At 42.6% G+C, this 17,757-nt stretch overlaps 1 protein-coding gene across 1 annotated transcript; it reads left to right on the top strand.

The window, feature by feature from the left end:
- The first annotated feature begins 5,250 nt into the window (after positions 1-5,250).
- Positions 5,251-15,406, top strand: LOC144756022 (keratin, type I cytoskeletal 12-like). The gene is made up of 8 exons (XM_078645495.1): positions 5,251-5,670; positions 6,785-6,867; positions 8,423-8,579; positions 10,915-11,073; positions 11,433-11,558; positions 12,829-13,046; positions 13,282-13,334; positions 14,718-15,406. Exons 1-8 carry the CDS (start codon positions 5,317-5,319, stop codon positions 14,819-14,821), a joined length of 1,254 nt encoding a protein of 417 aa, XP_078501621.1. The 5' UTR covers positions 5,251-5,316; the 3' UTR covers positions 14,822-15,406.
- Positions 15,407-17,757: the final 2,351 nt, after the last annotated feature.

Here is a 17,757-nt window from a genome sequence, read left to right as displayed (position 1 = left end):
GGGATCGCACTGCCTAGTTTGCAACTGTATTACTGGGCAGCGCAGTTGAAACCCATAAATCAATGGCTTCATGCTCCCCAGAGCGACCCTGCATTCCAGGCCGACAGGGCGCAGTTAGGCACCAGCACCTTACTGGCCCATTTATACGACCGCCGAAAGGTATACAAATTGGTGGGACCCACGAGACTAACCGCAGCACTGTGGCACACAGCACTGACAGCCCTGGGATGGAAAGGAAGAATAACCAAACTCACTTCGCTGTGGGTCTCTCGAGCTCTGGGAAACCTGAGACATAGCAAGGGCTTCTCCCATTGGGATACCATGGGGATTACCACGGTGGGAGATTTATGGGAAAGAGGCACGGTGGTCCCCTTCGATCAGCTGAGGGAGCAATACGAACTGGGAACTCGGGAATTGTTCCGATATGTTCAGATTCGGCACGCATTACTCACGGCCATTCCCCCGAGACAGAAGTCCCAGAGGCCTCTCCGCTTGAAGATTGCCTTCTTACGGACTTCATGCCGGAACGGGCAACCTCCCTAGTATACCGTAAGTTAATTAATAACTTGCCGGACCCCATGCTTAAACTGAAGGACAAATGGGAGCGAGACGTAGAAGCTATGGACGAGAATGAATGGACTGCAGCACTGGCATCGCCCAAAGAAGTCGGCATCTCGGCTAAATTCCGACTTGTACAATTAAAAATTCTACACGGGGTGTACTATACAAGAACAACACTACACCTCATACACCGTGCACAACACCCATACTGTCTTCGTGGATGTGGTGAGGAGGGCACGTTCTTCCACACGATATGGGAATGCCCACGCATTCAGGAGTACTGGAGGCGGATAATGAGCACAATATCGCAGACGGTAGAGACCTCCTTAGTCCCGGAGCCGCGACAAAGCTTACTAAATGTATGGGGACCCAACGATTTGTCCAGGAATGGACAGCAGTGGGTTACCTTAGGCATAATAATCGCAAAGAGGGACATAGCGCAAAAATGGGGGGCGGTAGAGGTGCCAACGAAAACGCAATGGTGTATGAATATGGACAGGCTGATGATAACAGAAAGGGCTGTGTATGCAGGCCGGGCTTGTCCAAGGAAATGGAACAAGATATGGACCCCGTGGAATGTATACAGGGGGGAGATTTGTGAACCCTTACCGGAGGAAGACACACTAACATCAGATGATGAAGGGGAAGACGACTAAAGGAACCTAGAAGTAGAGACGGGGAGGGACATGCCACGGATAGGGAGGGATTGAGAATCGGAGGGTGGAAACGAGTGGGTCCCAAAGTGTAAAGCCCCAGTAAGACCAGACACACATGACCGCACTCATTCACAGGCAGCACGGCCTCGGCCGCTACTAGGAGTGTTCGCACTGCTTTCCTTAGCGGGAGCACTACCAGGCACAGTTAGTGCTAATTACTTATTATACTGAGGACCTAAATGTGGTTTATTCATTGTTATGTTGTTTAATGCTATAAAACTGAAAACCAAACCTATATAGATCAGCATGCTGCTGCGAATGATGCACCTTCATTATGCTGTGAATTAGCCAAACACCGAGCATGGCGGCTGGTGGGCGGTATTATCCTATTGATCAATACTTGTTTTAATAATGTGGCGGCCGGCCCCCTGGGTTGTAGGCCAATGGCTGTGTAAAAGGATCAAGTGCAATAAAGGTTTTTAAAAAAAAAAAATAAGCCCGGAGGAGGTGGTGGTACCTGTGGCATTAATAAGCCCCAGAACGGGTGGCCCATGCACACCCTCCCTCATTATCAAAATGCCCCCTGGACCTGGCCCATCCGGAGGACGATTACTAACGAAGCGCGGGAGCCCACAATTTTTTTTTTTTTTTTGGCGGGATCCGCAAATGTATTTTTTTAAATTAAAATAAATCCTTTTTTGGTCTTGCGGTGTCCCTTCTCAAGAGGCCTATGGGGTCTGGGTATTTTTACCATGTTTTTTCTGGGAGTCAGCACGAGATTGGAAGTTATTGGCAAATGAAAAAACGCTACTTCTATGGAAACTACATCCAAACTTTACATACTGGCGACTGTACACATACATATATATATATATATGTACGAGTCGATTCCTCCCAGTGAAGAGATGGAAAACCAGCCACACCAAAAGAGCTTTAATCCATGATTTTTTATCATTCAGCACAGGTGAAAAATCACGCGTTTCGACCTACATCGGTCTTGGTCACATGACCACTGTTTCCCAGCAACGGTAATAACTACTACTTCTAAAATTAGTTCTGAGCTGCAAGTCCTTTTTGCTCCCAGAAACGCGTTGTACGAATATATATATATAAAATATAGAAACCTCTGCTCCACTTCAGGAAAAGAGTATACACACGAGGGCTATTCAGGTTAAGGCCTCTTCATTTATTTATTGCGATTTTATATAGCGTGAACATTACCCGAAGGTGTCAGAGGGCTTTATATAAGAATCAGTTGCGATACATAAGGACTTAGGATTACATGCGTTACATGAACAACACAAACAGAAGAAATTGCAAATGTACAAGTTGTAAAGTCTCACAAGGGAGAGACACAGAAAAAAATTGCAAATGTACAAGTAGTAAAGCCACTCAATGTAGAGATATAAATGGATAAACTCTAAGAGTCACATAGGAATGGTAGAGAGTACAAAGGTCTACTGTAGGTACAAGTGATTAGAGTTATCTCTATATACATCTATATACAAATAGTAGATTTCAAATCAGAAAAAGGAAGAAACATTTGGGGATCGTCAAGGGGGAAACGAGGGAGCAGAGTAAAGATTCGGACAAGCCGTCTTTGCTCCCGCGCACCCATACCTGGGCAAAGTTCACAAACAGATAAACTCTAAAATCACATAGGAATGGTAGTTAGTACAAAGGTCTACTACATATACTAGTGGTTTGGGTTATATATATGCAAATTACAAATTCACTCAGGATTACATTTATCAGCGATTAGGCATGGACAAATCTATATTACATATTTATAGAGCAGGAAATGTTTGCCATTGTTCAGGCAGGTGTTCAGGTGGTGTTGCACTCAAGAGTGGTGGTCTTGGGTCTGGAGGGATCCCAAAGTTGGAGATGGCCCTAGGGGTAGACACAGCCGGATGGTGGTGGGGGAAGCAGCACACTGGATCCCCAGGCCGATCCCGAGGTTATGCTGGGCTCCATCCCATGGTAGACGTGCGTATCTCGAGCCGACTGTGAACGGAGCTGTGGTCGCCGTTTCTCCCTCAATTGGCCACCATGTTAGGGTCAGGCAGGCAGGTATACATTGTCCAAAATCAGTGGTTAGCAGTTAAAAATCAGATCCAATTTAGCCTATTTAAAAGCAGATCACAGTGATCTTTAGTTTTAGCTGAAGTGACTGGCTTTCCGCATAGGGCCGCACTTCTAGGGATCACGATCAGCCGCCATGTTAGGGTCAGTCAGGCATACAGGCAGATACACGCTGGCCGTAAATTAGCAAAGTCATTAGCTCGTATTTTCAAGACTCGTTGGCAGCCTTATTTGGTGTGGTAGTAATGTACCTGGTAATACTGATAGAACAGATATGAGTAATTCTTGAATGCAGCATTATACTAGGGCCACAAATGATGCACAAAAGGTCCCTTCTGAAATAGGTAATTGAATTCAGAAATCGATGTTACTCTGCCGATTTCCGCATGATATTCCAGAGTTGAGGAATATTAAGTTTGACCAGATAGAATTGTCCCCATGATCAACTGTAGGAATACCACACGAGTTATTATGGTGTGCGGTATTACAAAATCCTGTATAAAAACGACTGGACAGAAAATCCAGTTTCCACCCAAAACCATTTGGAAAATGGACCTATATGATGTGGTTAACATGTAATTGGGGCAGTAATTTTATTTTTACGTTACTATTTTTTTTACAACTTGAAAGGCATCGAAAGAAAGTGATTGACCGAGACTCAGGCATCCTGTGTGCTCACCCTATTACTTGTGTGAAAAATCGCCTGACTTCATACACAGCAACTTGGCTGCTGAGCACTAGACATCTCAAACCTTCAGACAAAACATTGTCCCATTTATAATCCGTGGGCCTCATTTATGAGGCCATGCGTCACTTTTACGCCGCCGGTGCGTCACTTTTTGTGACGCACCAGTGGCATAAAAAATGCGCCTTGTTGCGCCATATTTACAAAGTGACGCATCTAGGTAGATGTGTCACTTTGTAAACCCCTGCGCCACATTATACCTGCGCCAGGTATAATGTATGCAAGGGGGGCGTATTGACGCAAGGAAGGGTCGTAGAAGTGACGCAGTGAAATCTATGAGATTTCACTGCGTCACTTTTAGGATGCCGTTGCGTCAAAATCTTGCACCTGCCTCACAGCAGGCATAAGACTGACGCAGGCCCTTTCACATGGGGCTTGCCCCATGTGAAAGGACGCATTGCTGGAGTTGCGTCACTTTTGTGACACACTCCAGCAATGCGTCAATTTTGCGCTTACAGATACGTCAGAAATACTGACGTATCTGTAACTCCTTGCAACATGATACGTCATACATTAAATATGGCACATCAGGAATGTCGCAAGGAGTGCGCACTGAGAAGTGACGCATCGCTGCTTTCACGCAGCGATGCGTCATTTCTCATAAATGAGGTCCCGTGATTTTTTGAGAGGCCATTGTTAGCTGGTTCTTAAAGGGAAAAGAGTGGTACAAACTAATTGCAAATTCTTCTATTTATTTATAAATTGCTCTTAAAAAGTGTCACAGTCCTGCTTTCAGTTACTGTAGAGCACTATATTGTCATTGCCATTGCATTCAAGCTGCAAGAATCCTTCAGTCCCTCGGGATACCTCGGTTTAGGACACATGTTCTAGGCGTATCCTCTGTGTGTTCATCTTTTTAATGAACGTGTCACACCGCGTACACTTCAAAGCTGAAAACTGTCTATTACTGCTCCTTGCATACAAATGAATCGATAAGAAAAGAGGGCAGCGCTTTAATGAAATAAGATTACAGAAATAAAACAATTAAAGTAAATGCTTAGCATTGCCCCGCCCGCTGTATCTTGATTCATAATTTGATGAGGAATGGATATGCCCAACAAGGCCTGAATATTAATTAATCACACCTATGGTAATGAGAGGGAGAGTCTGACCTTGAAACAAAACCGCATATTTAGCAGTTTACTCACAGAAATGAAACACCCACTAAGGTTTGTATATATAGGCAAAAAAATCCAGCCATTGCACCAGCACCCTCCACTCTCTCCTACTCAGTGCCTCTTTGCAGGGTAGCAGTTCTTCGGGAGCATCATGTCTTACTACCATAAGAGTGCTGGTTCCAGCCGGGGGTCAATGGTTGGTGGTGGAGCCAGCTTTGGCGGCTTCCAAGGCAGTGTTGGAGGAAGCGTAGGTTTCCAAGAGGTCTTTAACAATGCAGTTATTGGGAGCCAGCCCAGCAACGAGGGCCTCCTCTCTGCTGGGGAGAAGCAGACCATGCAAAACCTCAATGACCGCCTTGCTAGCTATCTGGAGAAAGTCAAGCAACTGGAATGTGCCAACTTGGAGCTTGAGAACAAAATCAAGGATTGGTATGCACACCACCGTCCAGCAGTGGCTCATGACTACAGCAAATACTACACCATAATTGCAGAGTATCAAAAAAAGGTAAGAAAATTATAAATCATTACAAACTTGGCCTAATGATGTACAGGAGTACATCATTCCTTGTTATTGCTGCAGTGTGTAATGCAGAAATGAATTGTTACTTTTTAAGTGATTGCAGCTGAGGATTTCGTCTCTCATAGTTTCGAGTAGGGCTTTACACAGAGTACAGGACACTTTCTTCTCTTGATGTGTAAAGAAAGGCTCTCTTTGTCTGCATTTCGTCACTGCGGTCAATTGCCAACACGCCTTAATTGTGACCCCACAACGTCCTTGAATGAAACTGTGACCAATCTCTAATAAACACCGGATTATTAAAAGTTCCCATGTTGTTTGAAAGACTACTTCCCTGTTGTAAATATCTGTAGTACCTTTCGTGATTATCAGAGATAAATTACAGGCAAATCCGTTCGACTGGGTTGCTGTTCGATCATTGGGCCGTTCAGCCATGTTTTGTGGGTTACCAATTGACTCCATGGTGTACCACGTTTCCAGTCTAGGGCTTTATTTTAGCACATGTTAATTCAATGCACACTTGAAATTGGAATCTTAGTTTTCTTCAATAGGGTCATTTCGATGATATTGATTATGTAAAGGGATCAGGGGAGACAATGTCGCATTACGACCAGAGCGGCCGACTTTGGAAATGGAAACCAGGTTCGAGTCCCAGCATTGGCTCAACATCCTATGATATCTGGGCAAATCATTTAATCTCCCTGTGCCTAAAAAATGAATGTGATCATGTGTAATGTAACTGGTGCTCATACATTCGGGTCGAGCTTGCGTCCTCGAGCAATATAAAGCTGCAAAAATAGCTGAAAGATGGTTTTCTAGAGTTATGAAGCCACAGAGTGTTTCTATGGATATTGCAAGATGGTGTCTGGAATATTAATTACAATAGGAAACTCGGGAACTGGATACTATGTGCACGCACCAGATGTCTGCACAAATACTCATTGAACCGACAGAAATGCTTAATCAAAAGTGTAAATGTCTAAAATTCTTTTTAGAAGGATTATTGACTTTTGTTTTTGAAGGTCAGAATATTTGCCCTATTGGAAATGACACGCCACACACTGCACCATTGTCTTCCATGTAAACTTTTATTGTCTTCCAGATCATTTGTACATCTACTGATAATGCTAGGATCGTCCTGCAAATCGACAATGCCAGACTGGCTGCTGAAGACTTCAAACTTAAGTAAGTCTGTCCATTTCCTCCATCAGTGGCAATACCTTAGCAACGAGACAGTCATCCAAATGCTAAAATACTCTTGACTGTCTTCACCTTCCTTTCCTCACCGCCAATTCATCCGCATAGCCTTGCCTAGAGTAGACTAGATCACTGGAACACTTTAATTAGGTGTTGCAATACTTGCTCGCCCCTTTATAAGGATATTACCATTGCCACATGGACTCTTTCTAACCTTGCTTGGCACACCAGGACCACCACTTGTCAATAAAAGGATAAACAAGTATCCAAGAAGCACTGATTCCTCTCATTAATTCCTCTTAAATCTTGAAATCTTAGGGCCGGATTTAGACCCTCACTGATGGACCACATTCCAAGAGGGTGGGAGGGGACATCTCCTCCACCACCTTGACCATGACCTTGTGCGTCACAAAGAATTTGGCTCTTCAGACAAGGCCCAATCACTGGACTCACATCTGGTAACTCTAAAACATTCAAGTGGATGGAGACCTCTCTTTTTCCACTCTTTACCTCACCCTTTTGCCCCAGAAAGGTCATTCCCTTTGTGCACGTCTTCTTATCTCAGTGGCTACTTTCCACCTCACCCACCTTCTACATTATATCACCACCTAATACCCATTCAAATACATTTCAAAACAATAAATAGAGCAATTGTGTTTACTTTTAACCTATATATTTTCTTTTAAATAAACAGTATTTAAATTACATTTACCTGTCTTTCCAATTGTGAAATAATCCTTCCTCAAGAGATAAGCACAAGATTAGGGTTCAATCCCTTAAACTTCACCTAGATGGATGGCATGCTTAAATTATTCTCAATAACTGCGATCACTCGAAAATATATATCGAGGACTCATAGGTGGATAGTGTGGATGGAATGCATTGCACTGCCTACCGTGGTGTGCAATTATTTACTGTAGAGAGGTCTTCTGAACGGGAAAGAGTTTCCTCGTGGTTAAGATTTAAAAGAATATCACAACTCAGTTACATTGATTCTGTTGCATTAAGGATGTCCATTTTAATGTCAGATGAGTAGCGTAGCATTCAGACCCTTAACCCTTTGGAATAACTAAGTGCTCAGACTTTGCCATGCACATTTGGAGTTCAAGGAAGGAACATAGCGCCTACTGCAAACTCCATCACCTAGGAGATATCACCAGGTGTTAGCTAGAAAGAAATGCTAATGGTTTCATTGAATTTAGAATGATACTAGTCCTATTTGGTCTTGTCTTAGCCAACAGACATATATCAGAAATGCAAAAACCATAAGATCGGTCTTAACCTTGTCCTTCTTTTTACTGTACCAATAGTCATATATATATGAAGACATTTCTTTGTTATAGATGTCTTCCACAATATTGTACTTATACACCTTTTATAAAAGCATACAGACTTAGATGCACATTTGAAGTATCACAGGGCGTCTGGCAATGTGTTGTTGCAAACTTTAATTTACGTGCTTGGAACCTCAGTTGTTAGAACTTGCTGTTTCAGATGAGGTTTTCCTTTGCTGAGATTGACGTCTAGTTACTTTTTTTACCAGGTATGAGAATGAGCTGGTCATGCGCCAGAGCGTGGAGGCCGACACCAACGGGCTGCGCAAGGTGCTTGATGAGTTGACCATTGCCAAGTGTGACCTTGAGGGAGAGGTAGAGAACCTGTCTGAGGAGCTGTCTTGCCTCAAGAGGAACCACGAAGAAGTAAGAGCAATGTGGCATGAAAGTGATGGTATTGAGATAGATGGAATCCTATGATGTGTTACACGCCTTTGAAATGCGCTTTCTGATTTATTAAAGTTTTTTTAGAGTTGTGTCAGACAAGTTACTTACGGCCACTGCACTGACATGCAGCTTATCATCTACGGTTTGCATTGCACATCACAAACACCTAAGCAGTGAAAAGCATTCCATGTTTTCTCCTAGTCTTGCTCTATGAAGAACATATCTTGTGGTGCTCTCCAGAAAATTAGCCTTGGCAGCACTGTTGTTTCTTAACCTTTTGCATTCCTAGACAGGTTAAAGGGTTTTAATTTTAGTTGATCGTGGAGAGAGGATATCTTTAGAGGGTGGACTATCATTGACCCGAATAATTCAATCATTTTTGGAAGCCAGGGAAAAAATCAGATGGACAAAAAAGGAAAGTGTAAATGCATTACAGTGGAAAACATTCATATATATGATTCAGGTGTCAATAAAATGGGGACTCTCAGTACTGAGTGATTTGGGCACTTGAGTAAAAAAAGCAAGTGAGATAGGAGTGCTCAGCAACGGAGTGAGAAACTCATTAATTTGAACTAAGAGCCCATGATTACTGAACCACTACTTTTTGCTAGGGCACATGTCCTTCTTCTTCTTAGGCGATGCGTTCTTTCTGTCAGCTATGTATCCTCCTAATTGAGCTCATCACCTGCCATGTATTTTTTGAGTAATACACATTGCCTTTTTTCTGCTAGACCATGTATCTTTCACACGAGACAACAACTCTTTATTTTACCTGGTCTAGAGTTTCATTTTTTGCTATACCACAGTGTGTTCTTCTTGGTAGACCACGTTGCCTTACTAGTAGGATATTTTCTTCTCCACATTATCCTGTTAAACCTTTCCTCCTATGACACATCTGCTTAATTTTGTCTGGACACATCTCTTTGAGCTATTCTTCCTCATGTTAGGATAGATCTCCTTCCTATACCATATCTCTGTTTTCCAGACAGTACCTCTCTCTCCTAGTGATAGACCACATCTCCTGCATTCCGTTTATATACTCAGACATGAGTCCCTTGCTCATTGCACCATCAGGATTCAAGCAAGCCGGGCCGACGAAGGCTGTAATGCCAGAAACCGATCCCCGGAAGCTTGTTTCCTTCCCAGTGTAAGAATTGGCTTGGTAGTTTGGTTTGCCCTGTTCCCATCATGCACTGGGACAGGAACAGACTAATTTGCATATAGCCAGGTTCTGAGCTGGGATGGTGCAGTGAGCTAAAAAACAGGTGATGGATTAAAACCATGATCTCTTGACTTGGTAAGAGTATTCTGCATCATTCAGAAACTCTGTCCATCACCACCCCCTTTTCCAAAATCGATTTTATCCACACTATGTGTGGGAGGGTATACTCAGACGTGAGTCCCTTGCTCATTGCACCATCAGGATTCAAGCAAGCCGGGCCGACGAAGGCTGTGATGCAAGAAACCGGTCCCCGGAAGCTTGTTTCCTTCCCAGTGTAAGAATTGGCTTGGTAGTTTGGTTTGCCCTGTTCCCATCATGCACTGGGACAAGAACAGACTAATTTGCATGTAGCCAGGTTCTGAGCTGGGATTGTGCAGTGAGCTAAAAAACAGGTGATGGATTAAAGCCATGATCTCTTGACTTGGTAAGAGTATTCTGCATCATTCAGAAACTCTGTCCATCACCACCCCCTTTTCCAAAATCGATTTTATCCACACTATGTGTGGGAGGGTATACTCAGACGTGAGTCCCTTGCTCATTGCACCATCAGGATTCAAGCAAGCCGGGCCGACGAAGGCTGTGATGCCAGAAACCGGTCCCCGGAAGCTTGTTTCCTTCCCAGTGTAAGAATTGGCTTGGTAGTTTGGTTTGCCCTGTTCCCATCATGCACTGGGACAGAAACAGACTAATTTGCATATAGCCAGGTTCTGAGCTGGGTTGGTGCAGTGAGCTAAAAAACAGGTGATGGATTAAAACCATGATCTCTTGACTTTGTAAGAGTATTCTGCATCATTCAGAAACTCTGTCCATCACCACCCCCTTTTCCAAAATGTACAATCATTGATCCTTGTCTCCCACCTCACAAGCCAATCAAAAGTGCTTGAGAGGCCAAGGCAGGCCTACTGGTCAAACCTGAGATGGTACTGGGGATCAAATGATGCATGATGTCACTTATGCTGCCTCTGCTCTGGCATTTTGGTGAATTGACTTATACAAAAGCAACAATAAAAAGAGCAGAAAAAGGTACCCTTTTATGCTTGCCTATGTTTTACCCTGAATAATGCCCATGACATACTGCTTCTCTTCCTGCAGGAACTGAAGGGACTACTGGGAACAGAAGGGCACCTCAGCGTGGAGATGAATGCCGTTCCAGGCATCAACCTGCTGAAGCTCCTTGGGGACATGCGAAGCCAGTACGAGGAGATGGCAGAAAAGAATCGCCGGGATGCCGAAGCAAAGTTCCTGGAAGCGGTGAGGAAGGAATGAATGTCCTGTGGGCTGTGGGATAAGAAGGACTGAACTATGGAAAACCTACATATTTTCAAACAAACTATTGCCCCCTGAAATACCCATAAGGCTGTTCTGAAGTCAGTCTCATCCCAGACCCTGCATAATATGCCACTGACTATGGCTTACCGCCCACACATGAGTCCCCACAGATCAGTATAGGAGGAAGTGGGGTTTAAATATGAATTTGCATGTACAATTTAAAAAGACTGGAATGGAATATGCCCGAGTAATTTCCTGTGGCTGGGACAAATTCAAGAAGTCCATCACTTTTTGTAGTGTCTTAATATGTGAACTTTACTCATTCCCATACTGTCTCTTAGAGCACTGCCCTCAAACAAGAGATCTCCGCCGGGGCTGAGGAGGTACAGACGAGCAAGAGAGAGATCTATGACTTGAAGCGCTCTCTACAAGCCTTGGAAATTGACCTACAGGCAGCTCTCATAATGGTAAGTTGTCTCAATTACTCCGCTTCTTTCTACATAGACCTCGCTGGTGAGAAACCTTTTGAAACATATTAGATCCCCCATTCCTTGGGGAAGGTCATGAAGAACCTACAACCATGCGGAAACCACCACTTTCATAGCACATAGGTATCTCTCCTTAGTGTGAATACGCTTATATAACTACCAAGGTTCCTAGGTCCATGCGTGGCTATCTGTCCCAGTCCAGTTTATTTCTTCGTTTTCTAGTACTCTAGTATTGGTGTTATACTGAGATAAAATATACCTAAAAGCACTAGAATGCAAAGACTAAATATGGACTTGAGCAGCTAGTCAGGCATGGACTTGCGAAACTTGGAGGAGCGGCACTTATTGATATTAGTCAGAACTCTGTAACTGAATTGGCTTGAAATCTTATTTTGGTAATCTCAGAAAGAAGGAAATATAAATGTGACTTTGGAATCATGTGTTGACCCTTCAATCTGAATGTTACTCATAGTAGCTGACTATTGAGTCTTCCCTTTAGCAGCGCCAAGAGGCAATTTGATTTCTAATGCATTCTTTGGAAGTTATCTTTGCCACATTACTTGTGTATTGAAGTAAAGTTCATCTATAAATTACCATGGGCAATACTACAATATATTTTTACTTAATATATTTACAAAGCTCAGAAATGTCACGGATTAATACAAATACCATCTGTGTGGGGGGTGGCAGTGGGAGTGTTGAGGGCCCTTGCTAAGGCACAGAGAGTGGAGCTGACTCTGAGAAAACCAGGGAAGAGTTGCAAATGCAGTGGGGTGGCTTTAACATACACACAGCTGCATCAGCAGCTTGGAGTGGTAGTAGGAAGTGCACTGCGTGCGTACCAAGAACTGGCATGGAGACTATTCCAAGGCGGCATTCACAATGGGAATGAAAAGAAAGCATGAAGCATGTGGTCGTCGTCCCAGCATCTCCCCTCTAATAATGCCCCCATGCAGCCTTAAAGGCATACTGGGCCCCTCTTGGGCATGAATTAAAGAGAATGCTCTGAGACTGCTAACAACTCCTGCATGTGCTTAGTGTGCAAATGCCTGTTTTTCTGATAGAAATGCAAAGAAACTAGGCTTGGTGAAGTATCACACTTAAATGTACGTGACTGCAGAATATTATTCTGGACTTGGGGGAAGGGATTTAGGCTAGAGCCATTTTTTAATCACTCTTGGCCCACTGAAAGCTAGAACACATTCCATCTCGTTTTTTCAGGTGTACATCTTGTCTTTTTTACACACAGAAAAAATCCCTTGAAACCAGCTTGGCAGAAACAGAAGGGACCTACTGCGCCCAACTGGCACACCTTCAAGATAAGATCAGTCAACTAGAGGAGGAACTTGAAGGAATCAAGGAAGAGATGGAGAACAATATGGCAGAGTACGAGCAACTCCTGGACATCAAGAGCCGGCTGGAGAGAGAGATTGAGACCTACCGGTGCCTGCTAGAGGGTCAGGGCAGGTAAGACGATGGCAAATCCTGAACACCTACACTTTAGCAATATTTAGGTTCCAGGCAAAGTTCTTCACCTTGGGTACCATTGCAGTGAAGAGAGGAGCCCTAAATTACCCAAACAAGTAACATTGGTAACCCTTTGGTAAACCCTCATTGTCAGCAGACATCAAACATTGCGTATAGAATGGTTATACAACATTCTTAGTCATGTGTATGTAATATGCATGTCATTTCCTTTCAGTTACAAAGTCGTCGACCAAAAGCCCAAGCGTCCTAGCTCTCAGTCATCAAAAGGTAAGCGTCCCTCTTTCTGTTAGCTTTGTTATAATGCTCGGAAATCAGAGTGGCGGGTTCTTGCGCCCTTCTCCCATTTGTCTGTTTGAAGTCTTGTCTCGTATAATAAAGCTTAGGCACCAAATGGTTCCTATGAGACATATCGGTTCACGGTGGTAACAGTAGTTTCTGTCATGCCACCAGATAAGGTGAGTACTGGCCTTTGAAAGATTCTAACCTCCACTGCTCAACCTCTCTGTGTAGATTATTAAGAACAGAGGTGACTTTGCTCAAGCAGGTCCAATTCAACGAGGGATTTAAAGGTGAAGTTAAGCCCATCTCATTTCTGGGGCATGCCCCACAATAAATAGCGATATTTATCGTTAAATGCGCTTAGCACATTTATTTTATAGCTGACTATCGCTGGATATGTTAGTGGAGAAAACCATCTAGAAAATTCCCCCAAGGCGCTTGCACCACACAGACTCTTCACGAGGCACTTGCACTAACTAGTCTATTCTCATGAGGCACATGCATCAATGTAAACTTATTCGCATGAGGAACATGCACTGATAGCATGTTCAAATGAGTGGCTAGTAACAATATTAGAATGAATATTAGAATAATTAGAATATTAGAATGATCCGACGGGGCGCCACCTCAGCACAGCAAACGTTCCAATGAAGCCCATGCACTAGCGCCCACATGAGGTACATGCACCAGCTACAAAGTTCACACGAGGCAAATGTATACGACTTTCAATGTTCACGAGAGGCATGTACTTTCACTAAGAAGAATGTTTACCTCAGGTCACTGCACTAAAGTTAGCAGGTTTACACAAGGGTTGAAAACATACAACGAACCATTCACAGGAGGCACTGACGCTACCGTGTATAAGAGAAATGCACCAGCACAATAACAGCAATAGTGAACAAGCACAAGTTTAGAATGCTCAAAGGTGAGACCACGCCAATATGTGCATGATCACATAAGGGCCATGCACTATTCTAAAAGTGCTCACATGGGAGACATCTGTGAATGGTCACGTTAGGGGCGTGTGTCTAGAATAAATGGTTCAAATAACAGAGATGGGAAAAGGAGATTGCAGTCCTGTCATTAGAATGTTCACATGAGGCACATGTGCATTGTTGAACCATTCACAAAATACATGCTCCAAAATGGGCCCGATTTAGAAAGCTATATACTTACCTGAGTTTAATTTAGGTAAAAAAATAATTAATTAATTGGAGAGGGTAACATCCAATTCCTGATTCATAAAGTGAACGCAGACTACCAAACTTTATCCAACATGCCCATGACCTTCTCTGTCATTAAACACATCATCTGTTCTCTCAGGATATCCTACCTGCATTCCATTGTTCACCGCTTCATTTTTTGTTTCAGCCCAAGAGCCAGCTAGAAGCCGAGTTGTAAGGACCATCGTCCAGGAAGTTATTGATGGCAGAGTGGTCTCACAAGAGGAGAAACAAAGTGAACAGAAAATATAGACAGAAGCTGGGCCTCTCCTTATGGATCTACCGGTAAACCTACAACATGATGCACAACCCGGGAGGAGGAACCCATTCCACAATTCTACCCCGCTGCTCTTCTGCTTCTCCAGGGGGTTTGCAACTCTTCCAACATAACCGCAGAATCTTCTGGACAATTAAATGCGCTGAGCGCCAAACAGCAGTCCCCGTGCATACAGGCAAACCAGAAGACATCCAAAATGAATGAGCGAACACCTAAGAAAACGAGATGGCGTCCAAGATGTTCATCACCTGGCTTGGTATTGACCAAGGAAGAGTGTTCTTGTTTGGACAATAAATAGTGAATCATCGGTTATCAGCCTTCTAAAACTTAGGCCAACTGAGAGCATGTTAAACGCCATACTGGTTGTAAATCTACTTCTGAAGACCTCATAAATTGACAGCTCGGCAGGGGTACCAGCTCGGAAGTGTGGCTATTCACTGTATCAAGGTTCTTCCTTTGAGCTTTCATCTCTTCCTCTTTGCCTTTCTTTTCCAAAAAATGCTAATCTTTGCTTCTGTGACATTTTAATTCAATAAACTATTTTTGAATGCTTGATAAAAGGTTGTATTTTGTGACATTTCCCCAATGTTGCTTTTTATCTATTGAGAAAAATCATATGACTCACATTTCTGGAAGTTAGTATGAAACTAACCTAAATTGGTACTGAAGTCAGTGATAGACAAAGCATTTGAAGAACATATGCTCAGTATAGGAGGACATGTGACAGCAGTGCTCTTGAACAGTGGCGTTTCTTAGAGTGATATTTAGGAATGCTTATACAGGACCATGGATAAAACTGAACTGCGGGTGCCAGCTGCAAAGGGCAGTTGCAGAGAAAGTGTGCACAAGTGTGTGTGTATGTGTATATATATATATATATATATATATATATATATATATTCACTAAAAAAACCATAGGTTATAGACCATATATAGTTAGGAATTAGCATTTACAAAACCTTATTTTACTCACACAAAACCATTGAAATTCCATATATAGTTAGTTGCACTAACTATATATCGCGCACCCGCAATCCACTGCTGATGATGTCACATATTACATCATTCATGACATGGTCAGTGACATCACTGATGACATCACTGATGACATCTCAAATGACATCACTGATGACATCACTGACGACATCTCAAATGACATCACTGATAACATCTCAAATGACATCACTGATGACATCACTGATGACATCTCAAATGACATCACTGATGACATCATCCAGTGACTGTGTGTTTCTGTAAAGTTAAAATGTGTCTTACATATTGAAGAATGAGTGGAAGTATAAGTGTCTGGACAAAGGATTTAGTAGGTGCATGACTGAATGTATGAGTGAGTGATTAAATGTGTCTCACTGAGTGCATGGGTTAGTGACTAAACTATCTTAATTTGAGCATCATTATGTCTGTTGTTCTGTAAACTGCTGCACGTGTTGATCAGTAGCTATATGATTAACTATATGGGTTACTGATTGATTGTCCAAGTATTTGTATGGGAGACTGAGTGTGTGTGTGGCTGGCTGGCTGGGAGGTGTGTGACTCTGTGCAGATCAATGTGTACTTGTATCAATGATTCTATAAGAAGGTAAGTATGTGTTAGTATATGTTTGAAAATGTAAGGTGCTCTATGTTCAACTGTATAGACAAGAAAATGGAAGTGTCATTGATTCTTTAACAGGACTGACTACGTGTGTGAGTAACTCCATGGATGAGTGGCAGTCTGTGAGTGTCTGTATAGGTGTATGAGTGCATATGATAGTGTTGTAAAGATGAGTGATTGTATGTATGAATGATTGTATGGGTGAATGAGTGAATGTGTGTGTAGACATAGGAATCAGTGAGTGCGTATGTAGTAACTAGTATTGGTGTGTCAATGGTTTCAAAAATTATACTCTGTATTTAACACTGGGTGAAACAGAGGTTATATTAAAATGTGAGGAGATGCATTGTATTGTCACATGAATGATATCATCAGTGATGTGGTCATTGATGTCAAATCACATGTCATCAGTGATGTCATCAGTGATGTCATTTGAGATGTCATCAGTGATGTCATCAGTGATGTCACTGACCATGTCATGAATGATGTAATATGTGACATCATCAGCAGTGGATTGCGGGTGCACGATATATAGTTAGTGCAACTAACTATATATGGAATTTCAATGGTTTTGTGTGAGTAAAATAAGGTTTTGTAAATGCTAATTCCTAACTATATATGGTCTATAACCTATGGTTTTTTCAGTGAATTTTCAAGGTTTTGTAAATGCTAATTCCTAACTATATATGGTCTATAACCTATGGTTTTTTCAGTGAATTTCATTGGTTTTTTAACAGCTAATATCTGTAGCTGTAAAATGTATTCTTCTTTAAATCCAAAAATATATTTTATATGTTTATGAATAATTTTTTTTTAAAATATTTTTTTTTCTTCGTTCCCGCTTCGCGAATCGGGAAGCTTCCCGTTAGCTGACCTTGATGCCGCGAAATAGACCGCGAGCCGGTAAACGTTTCTTTACCGCAACTGCCGCGTTACAAAACAACATCGTGACGCCTCCCGTCCGCATGACGTTTCACGTTGTCGCGTGATACGTCATATGACGTGCTACGTTAGCGAACTGGTACGCGAAGCGAGTCGCAAAGCGCAGGTTTCTGGAAGCAAACCGGGAAGCCCTGCAAAGCGCTTAACGTAAACACAGCAGGTCATGTGACTTGGTAATAACACTTTTCATTGGTTCATTTCACTTTTGGTTTCCTAATGATGTAAGACTAGGTCATATAATCTAAAATGAACACTTTTCATTGGTTGAGAACTCTTGTTTTTCCCAAATGATGAAAAACCCTCCTTCTTTCCTCACTCTGACTTTCATCATTGTGAGAGAAAGACCCTTTGTGATCA

This window comes from Lissotriton helveticus, chromosome 5_1 (genome assembly GCF_964261635.1).
Source record: "Lissotriton helveticus chromosome 5_1, aLisHel1.1, whole genome shotgun sequence".
Taxonomy (NCBI): Eukaryota; Metazoa; Chordata; class Amphibia; order Caudata; family Salamandridae; genus Lissotriton; species Lissotriton helveticus.
This window is presented reverse-complemented; position numbering and strand designations above follow the sequence as displayed.

What these genes read in the sequence shown, in the direction of transcription:
- LOC144756022 (XM_078645495.1), top strand. Translation starts at nt 5,317, where the DNA reads ATGTCTTACTACCATAAGAGTGCTGGTTCCAGCCGGGGGTCAATGGTT. An exon ending in AAGCAAAGTTCCTGGAAGCG is followed by an intron (nt 11,074 to 11,432) that starts GTGAGGAAGGAA and finishes ACTGTCTCTTAG; the next exon opens with AGCACTGCCCTCAAACAAGA. An exon ending in TACAGGCAGCTCTCATAATG is followed by an intron (nt 11,559 to 12,828) that starts GTAAGTTGTCTC and finishes TTTTACACACAG; the next exon opens with AAAAAATCCCTTGAAACCAG.